At 36.1% G+C, this 15,056-nt stretch overlaps 1 protein-coding gene across 4 annotated transcripts in view; it reads right to left on the bottom strand.

Moving 5' to 3' along the window:
- LOC117432277 (SH3 and multiple ankyrin repeat domains protein 2-like) overlaps nucleotides 1-15,056 on the bottom strand; it is a 150,013-nt gene that overhangs the window by 92,794 nt on the left and 42,163 nt on the right. For all 4 annotated transcript variants that reach the window (XM_059002118.1, XM_059002119.1, XM_034053954.3 and 1 more), the window contains exons 8-10: nucleotides 14,435-14,602; nucleotides 10,099-10,215; nucleotides 7,220-7,297 (exon numbers count right to left, since the gene is read on the bottom strand). In XM_059002118.1, the coding sequence (XP_058858101.1) occupies nucleotides 7,220-7,297; nucleotides 10,099-10,215; nucleotides 14,435-14,602 (363 nt within the window). The remainder of the gene's footprint in view (nucleotides 1-7,219; nucleotides 7,298-10,098; nucleotides 10,216-14,434; nucleotides 14,603-15,056) is intronic.

Raw genomic sequence — 15,056 nt, 5'->3', positions numbered from 1 at the left:
GTTAGAAATGATATTAATATACCAGACCAAATTATATTCGTGTAAGAAAGCAACATTTAAAAACAGCATTAAAAAGCATTACACAGCTGTGTCTGTCAAAATGTGTAAAACCCTAACCCAAGTTACTTTCTTTCAGCAATCTTAACTTGAGGGCTGAGTTAAAAGCACTGACTTCGAACAACACCAACACCACCTTGCCCCAAAATAATGGCACCACACCAGTGCTGCACCATGGAATTCAATCCCAGAAGCGGTAAGCTATTATAATACAGTTCTACTATAAGCTCAAATATACAGACATACTCAAATTTGTTGGTACCCCTCCACAAAAAACGAATGCACAATTTTCTCTGAAATAACTTGAAACTGACAAAAGTAATTGGCATCCACCATTGTTTATTCCATATTTAATAGAAATCAGACTTTGCTTTTGATTTTTTTATTCAACATAATATTGTAAATAATAAAACAAATGAAAATGAACAAAAGTTATTGTATTTCTTGCTCTTATTGTATTACTTGTATTGTAACACTTGAAATGTATTTGCTTACAATTGGAAGTCGCCCTGGATAAGGGCGTCTGCTAAGAAATAAATAATAATAATAATAATAATAATAAAATAATAATAAAATGGCATGGACAAAAATGATGGGACCGCTAACCTAATATTTTGTTGCACAACCTTTAGAGGCAATCACTGCAATCAAACGTTTTCTGTAGCTCTCAATGAGACTTCTGCACCTGTTAACAGGTACTTTGGCCCACTCTTCCTGAGCAACTGTCTCAGGTTTGATGGGTGCCTTCTCCAGACTTCAAGTTTCAGCTCTTTCCATAGATGTTCGATAGGATTCAGATCAGGACTCATAGAAGGCCACTTCAGAATAGTCCAATGTTTTGTTCTTATCCATTCTTGGGTGCTTTTAGCTGTGTGTTTTGGGTCATTATCCTGTTGGAGGACCCATGACCTGCGACTCAGACAGAGCTTTCTGACACTGGGCAGTAGGTTTCGCTCCAGAATGCCTAGATAGTCTTGAGATTTCATTGTGCCCTGCTTGTGCACAGATTCAAGGCACCCTGTGCCAGGCGCAGCAAAGCAGCCCCAAAACATAACCGAGCCTCCTCCATGTTTCACTGTAGGTATGGTGTTCTTTTCTTTGAAAGCTTCATTTTTTCGTCAGTGAACATAGAGCTGATGTGACTTGCCAAAAAGCTCCAGTTTTGACTCATCTGTCCAAAGGACTTTCTCCCAGAAGGATTGTGGCTCGTCAATATGCATTTTAGCAAATTCCAGTCTGGCTTTTTTATGTTTTTCTGTCAAAAGTGGAGTCCTCCTGGGTCTTCTTTCATGGAGCCCACTTTCACTCAAAAAGCGACGGATGGTGCGATCAGAAACTGACATACCTTCACCTTGGAGTTCAGCTTGTATCTCTTTGGCAGTTATCCTTGGTTCTTTTTCTACCATTTGCACTATCCTTCTGTTCAATCTGGGGTCGATTTTCCTCTTGCGGTCGCGCCCAGGGAGGTTGGCTACAGTTCCATGGACCTTAAACTTACGGGCAGCAGTGTGGAGTAGTGGTTAGGGCTCTGGACTCTTGACCGTAGGGTCGTGGGTTCAATCCCTGGTTGGGGACACTGTTGCTGTACCCTTGAGCAAGGTACTTTACCTAGATTGCTCCAGTAAAAACCCAACTGTATAAATGGGCAATTGTATGTAAAAAATAATGTGTAAAAAAATAATGTAATTGTATGTAAAAATAATGTGATCTTGTAACGGTTGTAAGTCGCCCTGGATAAGGGCGTCTGCTAAGAAATAAATAATAATAATAATAATAAACTTCTTTATAATATTTGCAACTGTTGTCACAGGAACATCAAGCTGCTTGGAGATGGTCTTGTAGCCTTTACCTTTACCATGCTTGTCTATTATTTTCTTTCTGATCTCCTCAGACAACTCTCTCCTTTGCTTTCTCTGGTCCATGTTCAGTGTGGTGCACACAATGATACCAAACTGCACAGTGACTACTTTTCTCCATTTAAATAGGCTGAATGACTGATTACAAGATTGGAGACATGTGTGATACTAATTAAAGAAACTAATTAGTTTGAAATATCACTATAATCCAATTATTTATTATATTTTCTAAGGGGTACCAACAAATGTGTCCAGGCCATTTTATCTTTCTAGAATAAGCAATAATTCATCTCTTTTCACAGCTTCTTTGCTTTATTCTATGACATACCAAAGGCATGCAAGTATACATGATAAAATAGCTTTTAATTTCATCACTTTTCAGGAGGAATGAAGCATTATTTCAATGAGCTGTAAGGGTACCAACAAATTTGAGCACGTCTGTATGTTTTAGTTAGGATTACACAAATACAGTATATAAATGGGTTTAAACTATTCGATAAGCCCCAGACACTGTGGTTCTTTGATACATTCTCAAATATTTCAAGAGGGATTGTTAGGTCTATAGTGTGAGTATGGTGTGTATTAGCCATTAAAATCAGCACTTCATTGATCATCTTATTCTCTACAGTACATAAGAGCCTTTTTACAAGACAAACTCAATGATTTAAGGACCTTTATATCCCAGCTTCAGATCAGCACTCGGTTTGAGCCTAATAAAATCCCATAATCACCCGAAGCCTTTTTTTTCCAATTATGAGAGGCGCTTTTTCATCATTATGCAAGGGTAATGCTAATTGTATCTGCCTGTAATCTAATATAATTACTTAATAAGCAGTGCTGACGGACACGAGTGCTTTACATGCATTTTCAATCATTCGCTCTGGGCTCATGGCGCACCGAATTAATGCTCATTATATGTTGTATTTTTATTAATATTTTACATTTTTACACTCCGAATTAATTTAGCATTCATTTTAATTATTATATTGGTTTCGATTAAAATGTTTGGTTTTTTTTTTCAAATAATCATATAGTGTTAGTCTTAAGGGGGGGGGCATTAATCAAATAAATAAATCAAATTACATCTCATTCGGATAAGCTTATTTCCTTGAAACAGACTGCAAGCAGCAGGTCACTTATACTTAGAAAGAAAGGTGCTTTTCAAAACGCATTCAAATCAGGAGACACAGAGGGTATCTGAGTAAAATGAACAACAGGCTGTGTAGCTGGCGGAAATGCCACAGCAGCTCATCGTTGCAGTAATGTTGCAAAAACTCATTAGCGCAAACAGCTGCTTGAGATTCCTCTTCCGCACTAATCATTAGATCCTGCTGAGAGTTACAATGAGGTACAGTAACCTGGATACAAAAAGATCCAGACAGTATTACAAAGTATGCCCACAGAACACATGAGGCTGACCCATTGTTTTCATAAATGTTGGATATAAAATATGAAAACCAAGTACATTACAAAACCACTTTTCATTTTTAGTTTTCTGCCCCTTAAGCAAAGCATTGATCACTCCCATTCCATTCTGCCTGTAGAGCTGCATAAGTGTTTAAATGTTTTATATTACAACATTATTATAAAAGGTAATAACATTACTAGATCAACCCTTTCATGGGTTAAATAGCTAAAAAAATGTTTTGGACACCTAATAAATATATTATTAATTACATTTTGTCCCCTTTTTTATTTATTATTCTGAGCTTCCTTTTCAATTAGCTGTAAAAAAAAACATATTCCTATAATTGAGCACATGTTGTTACATTTTGTGTAGAGTATGTTCATAGATCTCTCTGTGTTCTTAATAAATGTGTTGTGATGTTTGTGATGCTTAAATGGGGGGGTGGGGTGGGGGGGGCATCCTCATGTGAGGTCATCATGCATTTGAGTCTTCCATATGTCCCCATGTAAAGACTAGAATAGAGTTTTTTTTTGTTTTTTTTTATACATCCCCATATAAGATTGCCATGCATGAAAGGGTTAAAATAATGCATTTCTGTAGTTTTAAAAATGACCACTTGGGGTGTGAAAATGTGATTTCTGCCCCTCCCCTGCAGCTGTTGGCAACTGTGTTAGTTAATAGAAAATCTATATATAAAATCACAATTTCAAAGAGGAAATAAAATACAGATGGATGTCAAAGTGGCCATTTCTAAAACCACCTGGCCTTTAGAAGTGGTTGAAAAGGGAATTTATTTTCAATTACTATGTACCCTGACTCGTACTTGAATTACAGGGACTACATTAATGTCCTTAATAAAACCGTGGGTTCATCTCAATGACTTGAGTATATACAATTAGATTATGCAAAATTGAAACACAACATCCTTAAAAAAAATAACATGATATATCTGCAAATGGTACTTTAAATACATCTTTTAATATGTGATTGTTCATCTAATATAATATCTTAGTTGTTTTAACCTTTAAACAACCTGTATAGCTGGGCTTTCTGTACAGGAAATAATATTGGTAAAAAATAAGATAATGAATGCTATAATACAAACTAAAGAGTACGAGTAGTCTCCCTTACCCAAGAATATGATGCGCAATTATCAATTAGAGATAGCATTTCCTTCTCCACCAGACTTAATTATGGAGAAAGTTGTTAAGGGCTGTATCACCTTTCTTTAACCCTGAATCACCATAAAATAAACCACAATTGCTTCATTACAGTGTGACAATCTGTCTCAGGCTATAACAGAGTAAGATAGAATGTCTCAATTACGCAAATGTGTAAGAATAAAACATGTACCTTAGCTGTTCTGCTAAAATAACATTTTACCATAGAATGATAATTTGTGTTTTTGTTTTGATTTTCAGTCATAGACGCTAATAAAGCTCTATGACTGCCCTACAGGATGGAAGATGGGACTTCCACATGGAAATATGTAAGTGTGACAAATATACAGATTCCTCCTTTTGTTGTAAAAAAAACGTTATAGATTACAGGTGAATATATATGTTACACAGCCTACTGCATGTTATATGCATACATTTGGACAAACAGATGCCTTCACTATGTCACCAGGGAACTGCATCTCCAGCTGAGGGATTATTGCCTATTTAAAAACTGATGCAGTGAAATGTTCTACTGTCAAACATCTGGTGTAAAAAAATAGCAATGCAGCACTTCATGGCAGCTTGCTCACCATTTAAAACAAAGTGAGATCCTAAGTAAGTATGTAATAGACTCAACCTGCACTGTTGTAACAAAGTGTTACCAAACTACCTTATTATTGTCTCATTATTAGGTGCATGTAATGGAGTTAAGACACTAATAACCTATTGACACACACCGCACAAAAACTAAGTGGCATACTTTACCCTCATTAAAACACCTGAAAGGATATATTCTGTGCTACAACAAAATACCAATTATGTGTGCCTTGTGTGTCAAAATTAAAACCAGAGACCTTAATAGCATATCTATGGTTCAGTAATCATCTAACCATCGCTAAATTCAATGTATCACTGTTATATCTATTGGTCTGTACTTCTACCAACCTGGAGATTAACTGTGTTCTTCAGTGAGTTTCATTTCACAGCAGAGAAAAATACATATTTTTAAGTTTTATTTTATTTTAGAAACATTTTGATTATGAAAAGTTAAATCAGAAGCTAAATAGAAAATGAAACTGTTCTTAATGTTTAAAAGTTAACTTTTAACACTAATTATGCAAATGCATGGTAAACCGGACAGGCTTAATAATGAAGAGGAAAGAAAACGCAGGAGGCTGATTGGAATACACTGCTGTGATGCCAAATATTACATAACCATTCTTTCTGTACTGTAGATAAGGCAAGGATTTCATGTTAAATGACCAGTAATGGAGCAAACGCACGTCTTTGATGTACAAGGTGTTTAATCACCTCTATAAATACAAATAAATCAAGGGCTATGGCAGGCAATGCTTGGTATATGAGCAAGATAAACACTGAGATCGAGATTTAATAATAGTTTGGAGATGAAGCCGGGTTGCCATACGACTAACTGCAGAGGGGTCATTCCATGATCTTTGTTTGTCTGTGATGTCTGTCCGCTAAAGTGTACTTCAGACTACAGTATAATTTAACATAAAAGCCTCCCATTCAGTCCCACTCAATTGGAAAAGTATGGGCTTAAGACTCAGTGCAGAATGAGTGAAGCATGACTGACATTAAAATAAGGTAGCAATAGAAAAGTTTGTCTGATTTCCAAAAGGGGAAATAAAATAGAAAATAATTTCACAAAATATTCTTCTGACCTCTTTCAAACAATCAAAGTGATTAGTTAGCTCAGTAGGGCGCTAGTCTATCATGCATGCTGGTATACTTTTAATAAACTGCATTCCTTCTGTAGATTGTATTGAAACACAGGGGCAAAGCTTGGAGAATTGTAGAAGATATCTGTGTACCAAATATGAAGACAATATCTCAAAGTGTGCTGTCTCTACCATGCAGAAACCGGTAGTATTTTGTACAATATCTATGATCATACCCAGATAATAACAAAATACAGTTATGCACCATGTGTTAAGCCAATATTTCTACATGGCAAAGTGTAGGGTGCCACTAGATTTTCCAGAGGAGTTTCCAAGTATTATGGAAGGTTTATCCGTAGTGAAAAATATACAGGATGTCATACAAGCACATTGGACATTTAAAAAGTTACTTGCATTTTGTATAGCACCTAAACCCTCAAACTATTTGTTTAGTTGTCCATCGCAATGGCATCCTGAAATTTGAAAGAAAAAAATCCAAGATGGTACAGTAGTTAAGATATTTGGCCAAATAAAAAAAATAAAATAATAAAAACATCCTGGTTCGCCCCCTATGGGTAACAATTAATCATTTTTTTCTTGATATTAAAATAATCTGCATATTAATTAACATAAAAATACAGATTTACCTTTAGTAATATTTATGACGAAATATGTAGAAATAGACAAAAAAGTTAGTGAGTGTTACACCACAGCTTAGAGATAAAATGTACTCCGTACTGAAAGGGTTACAGTACCAAAACCAGAGAACCAGAGACAGTACTGCCTGTCCTGGATAGATAAAGCAGCAGCTTTCACCCTCGGGCAGTTAGTTTCAGATTTCTTCCCAAGGTCAAAGAGAATTTCAACCTGTTACTTTCAGTTAAAACTGCTACCAAGCCTAAACAAATGATTTAACAACTTGAAAGCAAAATGAGTCATTTACTGCGTTTCATTCCTGTAACTATAGTCTCCTCTTACATTTATTATTTATTTATTTATTTATTTATTTATTTATTTATAAAACATATAGACAGGAAAATAAAGCAGTTACAGTACCTGGAATGGGGTTTGGCTGTTGTAATTCTTAATCTCCTTGTTGGCTCCACGGAACAGTAGAACTCTTGCACAGCTATCCTGTGAATAAGAAACAGTGTCTGAGGTTGGTAACAAATGTTATCTTTGGCTGCCTCCACTACCACCCCCACTCCCACCTCCCCTTTTCCTTACCAAGGGGGTTGCTTGCTTCAGCTACTCAGCTGTAACGCACCTACAGAATAGCCTGAATGGCAATCAACTTACTGAACAGAACCAGGACTATATCACCACATCTACACAGCAATCTTGGGTAAATCTGTTATGTTAGCACTGCAACACCTACTTCTAGATTCATCATCCCACCCACGAATGAACACTTAAAGTCACACCATGCTGCTGTTGCTACTGCTACTGCTCAGTCTGCGCTTTTTTAAAACCATTTTCTCTTCTTTCTGCTTTAATACCATACACAGCAAATCCGATCTCAAAGCACTGATAGACAGAAAGGCACTGCTCCAGGAAACCTTTCAAATGTCACGCTTTTTTAGTACTGGACATGCTTAAAGCGAGTGTAAGTGAAATCATGAGGTTAGCACTGTTAGTTACCAGAACCAGCTCTCATGAAAAAAACAACTCAGGTAATATATGTTAATTCTCATCCTAAAAGCTGTGGTGCAATGCATGTCATAAAGCAGGTGGGGATAAGCAAGAACGAGCCCTGGCAAATCTTCCTGTAGCCAGATCTGCTGAATACAGAGAATCTGAACTACAAGACACTGCCCTAATGATTGTGACAAATGTAAGCAGCCAAAATACAGTATATTTCAAACTGCAGAGTTTTACTTTTCAACTCATGCTTCAAACAAAACTAGCAACCCCCCCAACCCCCACTGAACATGCTTTAATAAGCAGCTATCAGTGGAAAGCTGAGTGTAAAGTAACCTTTCACTCTTGCACACATGTGTCATCAGTACATTACATATACAAAGGCCTGAAAGCAGATTTCTGAACAGCATTAATATTGTTCTTTACTGAACTTTAAAGTAAACCTGATCAACCATAGGTGTTTACAAGACTGGCCTTGAAGCTGAATGAAATATAGACACTGTTGCTGGTCTAGCCTGTGCTACATGTGTAATGTTGGCATTTAGAACTGAAGGGCAGCTTCTGAACTTAGAGCAAATCACCTTAGCACGGGCTACATCATAGATAAAGTGCAGTAGTGTGGAGTAGTGGTTAGGGCTCTGGACTCTTGACCGGAGGGTTGTGGGTTCAATCCTCAGTGGGGGACACTGCTGTTGTACCCCTGAGCAAGGTACTTTACCTAGATTGCTTCAGTAAAAACCCAACTGTATAAATGGGTAATTGTATGTAAAAATAATGTGATATGTGAAATAATGTATAATGTGATATGTTGTAACAATTGTAAGTCGCCCTGGATAAGGGCGTCTGCTAAGAAATAAATAATAATAATAATAATAAAGTGAAAGTGTATATATATATATATATATATATATATATATATATATATATATATATATATATATATATATATGCAAATGTAATTTGAAGCTAATAATGTTTCCCTTAAAGAAAAAAGTTACAATGTTATTGTGCATAGCCAGGCTGAATCACTCTGAACAACAGTTTTTTTCATTGGAACACACGTTACTTAGCAACCATAAATCCAATAGATAACTGAAATCAATCTACAGTATCACTTAACATCTCTGTCTGAAGCTTAAGGTGGATTATTATTTTTTTTTTTTTTTATAGAAGTGTAACATATATTCTAATCAAAAGGCTAACCTTAGATTTTCTTGATTTCCTTTAAAATTGTGTGAATTTAAAACTAAAATTCAGACAAGGGTGGCACAGTCAGTCCGACACGTTGCTGAACAGCCCTTACTTACAGTCCCGAACCTTCACAGATAATGATAATTGTGTTTTGGTTTTGTGATCGAGGGAGGGTGGTAGGTTTAGACGACCAACCATAACATTACTAAATTTGGGTTAGTACTTGGTTCAATGGGTTTTGAGCCAAAACCTAAACATTTAATGTGTAATGCCCATTGTCGCTTGACATGTTTTTATTTTTTTTATTTTCATGACATAAGTTCAGAAAAGCTGCTGGAGCACTTTAACTCCTGGGGCAGCAGCATTACCAGCGGAGTGAATAATGAGATTCTTCAGCCAGAACTCCACAGATAAGCTTTAGTTCAGAGCAGTCAGTATCAGGGAGTAATTTAAATAACACAGCTGCTTCTGAAACACTTACTGCTGAATTTAATGATAATTTTAACACCAAGACTTACAGGGTTCCAGTAAGCGCCCATTACTGATAAATACAATGTTCCCTATTACATAAAACAACACAGTTATTGACAGGTTGTTTTAGCCTTTAAATAGATTTTATTCTACATTTTCAAAACTGTTTGCCTTACATTTTAGGAGGAAATCATAATGCTCATGGTTGAAAGCTTACAGTGTGTGATCGTCTACAGTATAAGCTGACACCATATAATTAAATGCATCCACCCACACTTACAGTGGAATGTACTGCCCACACATGAACATAAGAACATGCAAGGAAAAGCAAAAAGAATTGGAAAGTCTACATAATACATTGGAAATCTCAGATACACTTCGTATATGCAGGTACAGTAAATACACTGTAACACGACTGTATATTGTGAACAAAGGATCAAATGCATTTCAGTTTATCATCACACTGTAATTATTGCTCACATTAACATCCCCATCAGGTAGTAATGATCAATCAGGCAAATGATTCAAAAATACATTTCATAATCACAATCAGTCAAAGATAAGTCTCGGGTTTCATTTGTTTTATTCACTGCTCGCTGCATATTTGTTTCACTTTGGGGATCACCACTCACCTGATTGTAAAGTGCACAGACGTGCAGAGCAGTGTTTCCAGATGCGTTCTGAGCACTCATGTCAGCCCCGTAGAACAACAGATGCTCCAGATGTTGATCATGCCCATAACGACATGCCTGTTAGAAAGAGATTCACATTAGATTTCACTCACATTGTTCAAACACGCCGACATCCAGTATCATCATTGTTGCTTTCACAGTTTGAAGCGGTTTTTACAAAAATAAAATCAATTGATCAGTTACACACCAAAAACTGCTTAGCAATTCCACTGGGTAAAAAAACAAAAGGAAATAACTTTTAATTTGGCTTTCGGAGTACTCTTCGACAAGTTTCTGAACTAATTTAGGTCACGTTAGCTAAATTCACCCAACTGTAACTTGACTGAATTTGAAAATCTGCACTTTCAGAATTTCAACAGTAGAGGAAAGGCCTCCCCCATACTACAGAAACATGCAAGGATTGTGCTTTAGGTTGCTAGGCAACTGCAGTCGCTTGTCCCCAGAGGGATGCTCATGGAAATATTCTATGATTATTTAGAGAGGAGTTTTAATGTAGGTTTTTTTCTTGTTTGTTTGTTTTGTTTTTTTGTGGTAACTAACAATAATAAGAAAAAAACTTCTAGAACAAGGGCAATTTGGCAATTATTTTACATGCACATAACAGAATAATACAGAGATGACTATGTAAATACAACAGGCTGTTTGTATGATTCAGGTTTGATTAGGGTTAACTTCTATAGAATGCATCTGGATTTAGTAGTTGCCTATGAGTGCTTTGTGAAACAGGCAGTTGATGTTTTATTTCAGCTGAGGGTGTATTTAGCTTTTTTAGGTCAGTTTCCTACATTTGAAATATTAAAGATGTCCACTAGATGGCAGATATCTTACACAACAGGCAGTCAAAGGTGAACTGTATATTTGGTATTTGTAGAAGTGGCTTTGCCTGAAGCTCTTAAATTACATCTATTTTACTTTAATATAATACAGGGGCCTCTCAATGTTATATTTCCAGTAGCTGGCTTTGGAGTACTGTGTAAAGATAAATATATGTATGTTGCAATTGACTTTACTTAAAGACATATTCAGGTTTCATAACGACCTATAAATCAAACTTCTGTAAAACAGTAGTAGTTTGCAATTATGTTGTGTGATGAAGAGGAAAAAAATAATAAAAGAGAACATGTATGTTGCAATACAGTATGTTGCCTTTATTCTGTGGAATTAACACTTAAAGATAAACTCTATACCAATTGCCACTGCTGCGTAATACAATTTATCCAACCAGATACACCACAGTTTGAAGGCATTGTTTGAACTAGTCAAATATCACCTTTTACTGAGTCTGAAACAGAATAGGTAGCATTTCTTTGGCAGGCAAGTTTCTCTTTCCATTAACACTCATATAACATGAACATTCCTCAGCACTCTTTACAACAGCATGATACATACAGAAAACTCTTTGCAAAACTGTGGCAATGTGCCCCGCCCCTGTGTACATTTGTGTGTTATGTGTTGTATGTTGCGTGTGTTAATGTTGGTGTATAGAGATTGGTACACGGGATATAAACGGGTCTGTGTTTCACGTGGTATTTAAATTGTATATTTGTATTTAGGCACGGGATTGCACATCACTTCACGTGCATTTAAAGTATGTAATAATATGTGAGCACGGGGTTGCACGTAATGAATTCACGTGCTGGGATTCAAGTGAATAATTAATTAGTAATTGAATCCCAGCACAACAGTGTATATATAGAGACACGTAGCACTCACTCGGGGTTGGGTGTTCAGTGAGTGGAGAACGGGATTGGAGACGGAGGTAATAATAATAATAATAATAATAATAATAATAATAATAATAATAGTTAAAAGTATCTGCTCACCGTGTTTGTCTGTTTAGTCCGTTTTGTTTGTCTTTTTGTTTTGGCTCAAGTGCCGTGTCCTGTTTTGTGTTCTGTTTAAACCTTTTACTTTGTTAATAAACACTGAGTGCCACCATTGCACTCAGCATTACTCATCACCACCGTCTGTCTGTGTATTCCTTTCTGGTCTGACGTGTCACCCACTACTGCCGTCTTTGTGACAAAAACACATGGCTGTCTGTCATTTCAGCCACTTTTTTTGCCACAGCTTGACTTGTAAATAGTGCTGCTTCAATTAACAATGGCAATGTTAAATAGTCCATTACAGACTCACTACTCTATTATTGCAAGCTCTTGCAACGCTTGAGATACCATTCAGCACAGAGCGTGATCTTTTTTGTCTCCAGAACGCACTTAAGACTGACTTTCTAATTACTATTATATTACACAGCTCCAGTATCTCCCTGCTTCCTCACACAGCTTTTACAGCATTCAATTTGTTACCGACTGACTGGCATTTACAAGTTCAATGACTGCCAAAAGGGCAACTAGTAATGACAATTCATATTATATGAGCTCCATTACAGCATTTAAAAAGTCATTCTTAATGGGAAGACTAATACTGTAATAGTTAACCCATACTATAGTTTCTGACCATACTTCTAATTTGAAACTGGTTAAAGTGCTGAGGACTGATATCAGTTGGACATGCAGACTGCAAATACGTACATACATACATACATACATACATACATACACACCCACACGGTACATACATACACACACAGTACAGGCTCCTCCACTTTGCACCTGAAGTTAGGGTTTTTTTGTGCTCTGTGTGTTATAATAAGTTACTGTACTTTAATGGCTATGTTTCTTTGTAATTGATTTTTCGTGTGCTTTAAAACACTTCTAATGGAGTGCAGTGAGATATTGTAAAGCTCTGGAGTGAAGAAGAACATTATGAGCCTCAGTTGTGACTGATGTGCCTTAAGCAACCATGAAGGATCTTTTCTTTTCACGCTGTTTATTATGGCAAGATCTGCACTATGTTTTGTTGCATGGTTAGAACTGTAACTAGCTCTTTTTTTATTACTTTTCTAATCATAAATAAATGATCTTGCTGCAACAAACAATAAATATCACTGGATGTAAAATAAACAAATGCATCAATAAAGAAACACTTACTGTACACAGAATCCTACAGAACTAGCTCTATTCCAGTACAGTAGCAATAACCTAATATTTTATTGATGTGCTATGAATTGTACCTAAAAACATTTAATAAAAATCCTGAATTATTAAAAGCTAAATAGAAAACATGATTTCAAAATGTGCACACCGATTTAAAGTATAATAATGCTAAACTTAAAAAGTACTATGCTTCAGCACCCTTCTTTAATAATGCAACTTTGCAGCTAAGATGAGCAAATTATGATATCACTGAGAGAATACAAAATTGACATTATTTTGTGGAACTCAATTTTGAAAGTAGGCTGTCATTTACTAAGGCTGTTACTCCTGTGTAACTACTTAAGCAACAGAACACCAACAAATAATGTAGTTCAATAGGTCAGTTTAAGAAGACAACTTTTTCAGTAAGATCAGTAGCAATGAGATATAGCAAATTATTTTCTCATTTAAAGTGGGATTATTTCCACTGCTTCTTCACTGAAAGAGTGTCATGGTATTTACAGTCCATAGAGTAAACAGGACCTATATTTAACATCTTACAGGCCACCTACACCCCACCCCCAGCACCATCGTGACCCCTGATAACACTTTACTTGTAGCTTAACTTCTGAGATCTGATCAGCTCAGACTCCAGAGTAGAATAGACACAGACGTTGATTAAAACCAAGGATTTGTTTCCTATGAGAATGTGTCAGAATGATAAAACATAAACCCTTTATCATTGCACTAATCACTACCAATAATGACTTCCTAGCACAGCCAATGCAGTGGATGGAAGCAGTCTTAAGCATGGCATCAGCATTCATTTTCTGTAGAGCTTTCAGATGGTGGATTACATGATTTTTCATTGTATTCATCAATTTATCTTCTGCAGAAAAGATAATAATTAATCTTCCTTTGTCCTCTCATACTTAATGTATCCTACACATTTTCCCTACAAGTCCAGGATTTAATTGCCATAAGATATTATTGACCACCTTTTTGAGTTACTTTCAGACATAAAAAAACTTTTTTTTTTTTTTTTCTTAGAAACATCTTATTACCAATCTCCTATGGCATTCGTTAAAAATATAATTTAGCTGCATTTCATTCTCTGGGTGCTGTATTGATTGGCCAGACAGCATAGTTTCACATACAATACTATCTTGCTTTTTCTTACCAGTCAACTTGAAGATGCAAACAATACACAATTTTCCAGTGCTTGTTACAGAACGTAATATGATATATCCAGGCGAGATTACATTCAAATTGTTATCCGTTCACATAGTTGTCTACTTTACCTGGTGGATTTCCTGCCATCCATTCTCATCCTTGCAGCTAATAGTGGTGTGTTCGTGCAGCAGTAACTCACAGCAATAGGGGTCCCCCCCTACCATGGCAGTGTGGTACAAGGCAGTAAGCCCACGGCTGTCTTTGTAGTCTGGGGAAGCTCCCAATTCTAAAAGTGTCTAAAACAGAACGACAAAAAGAAGATGATTTCCTTGACAATACAGTAGCTGAAACAAATGTACACCCTCAGCAAGACAATACTGGTCTTAAATTAACAGCATTTTATATCCTGAATATTACACCAACATATTGAATACGAGTATTCAAGACCTATTCAAGATGAATCCCAGAAACTAGCTGCACCTGCTTGATGAATGGAAGATATATGATAGCTCCAAGTGGGAAGTGGGTAAAGCGAAATAGTCCCTAATTTTCATTATGGATCTTTGGCACGCAGTACCATCATGTTTTCTGTTAATCAGATTTGAAAATGAATACAGATCTTATTGTATTTTACATACTTATTGTAAGCTTAAACTTCAGGATTTAACTGCTCAACAGATCCAGGATATATAATGTAGCTTGTTACTTCCAGCTTCCCCAATCAATCCATTGCATTTTTCAAGTACCCAG

This window comes from Acipenser ruthenus, chromosome 27 (assembly GCF_902713425.1).
Source record: "Acipenser ruthenus chromosome 27, fAciRut3.2 maternal haplotype, whole genome shotgun sequence".
NCBI lineage: Eukaryota > Metazoa > Chordata > Actinopteri > Acipenseriformes > Acipenseridae > Acipenser > Acipenser ruthenus.
The sequence above is the reverse complement of the archived record's forward strand: the minus strand, read 5'-3'. Positions and strand labels throughout refer to the sequence as shown.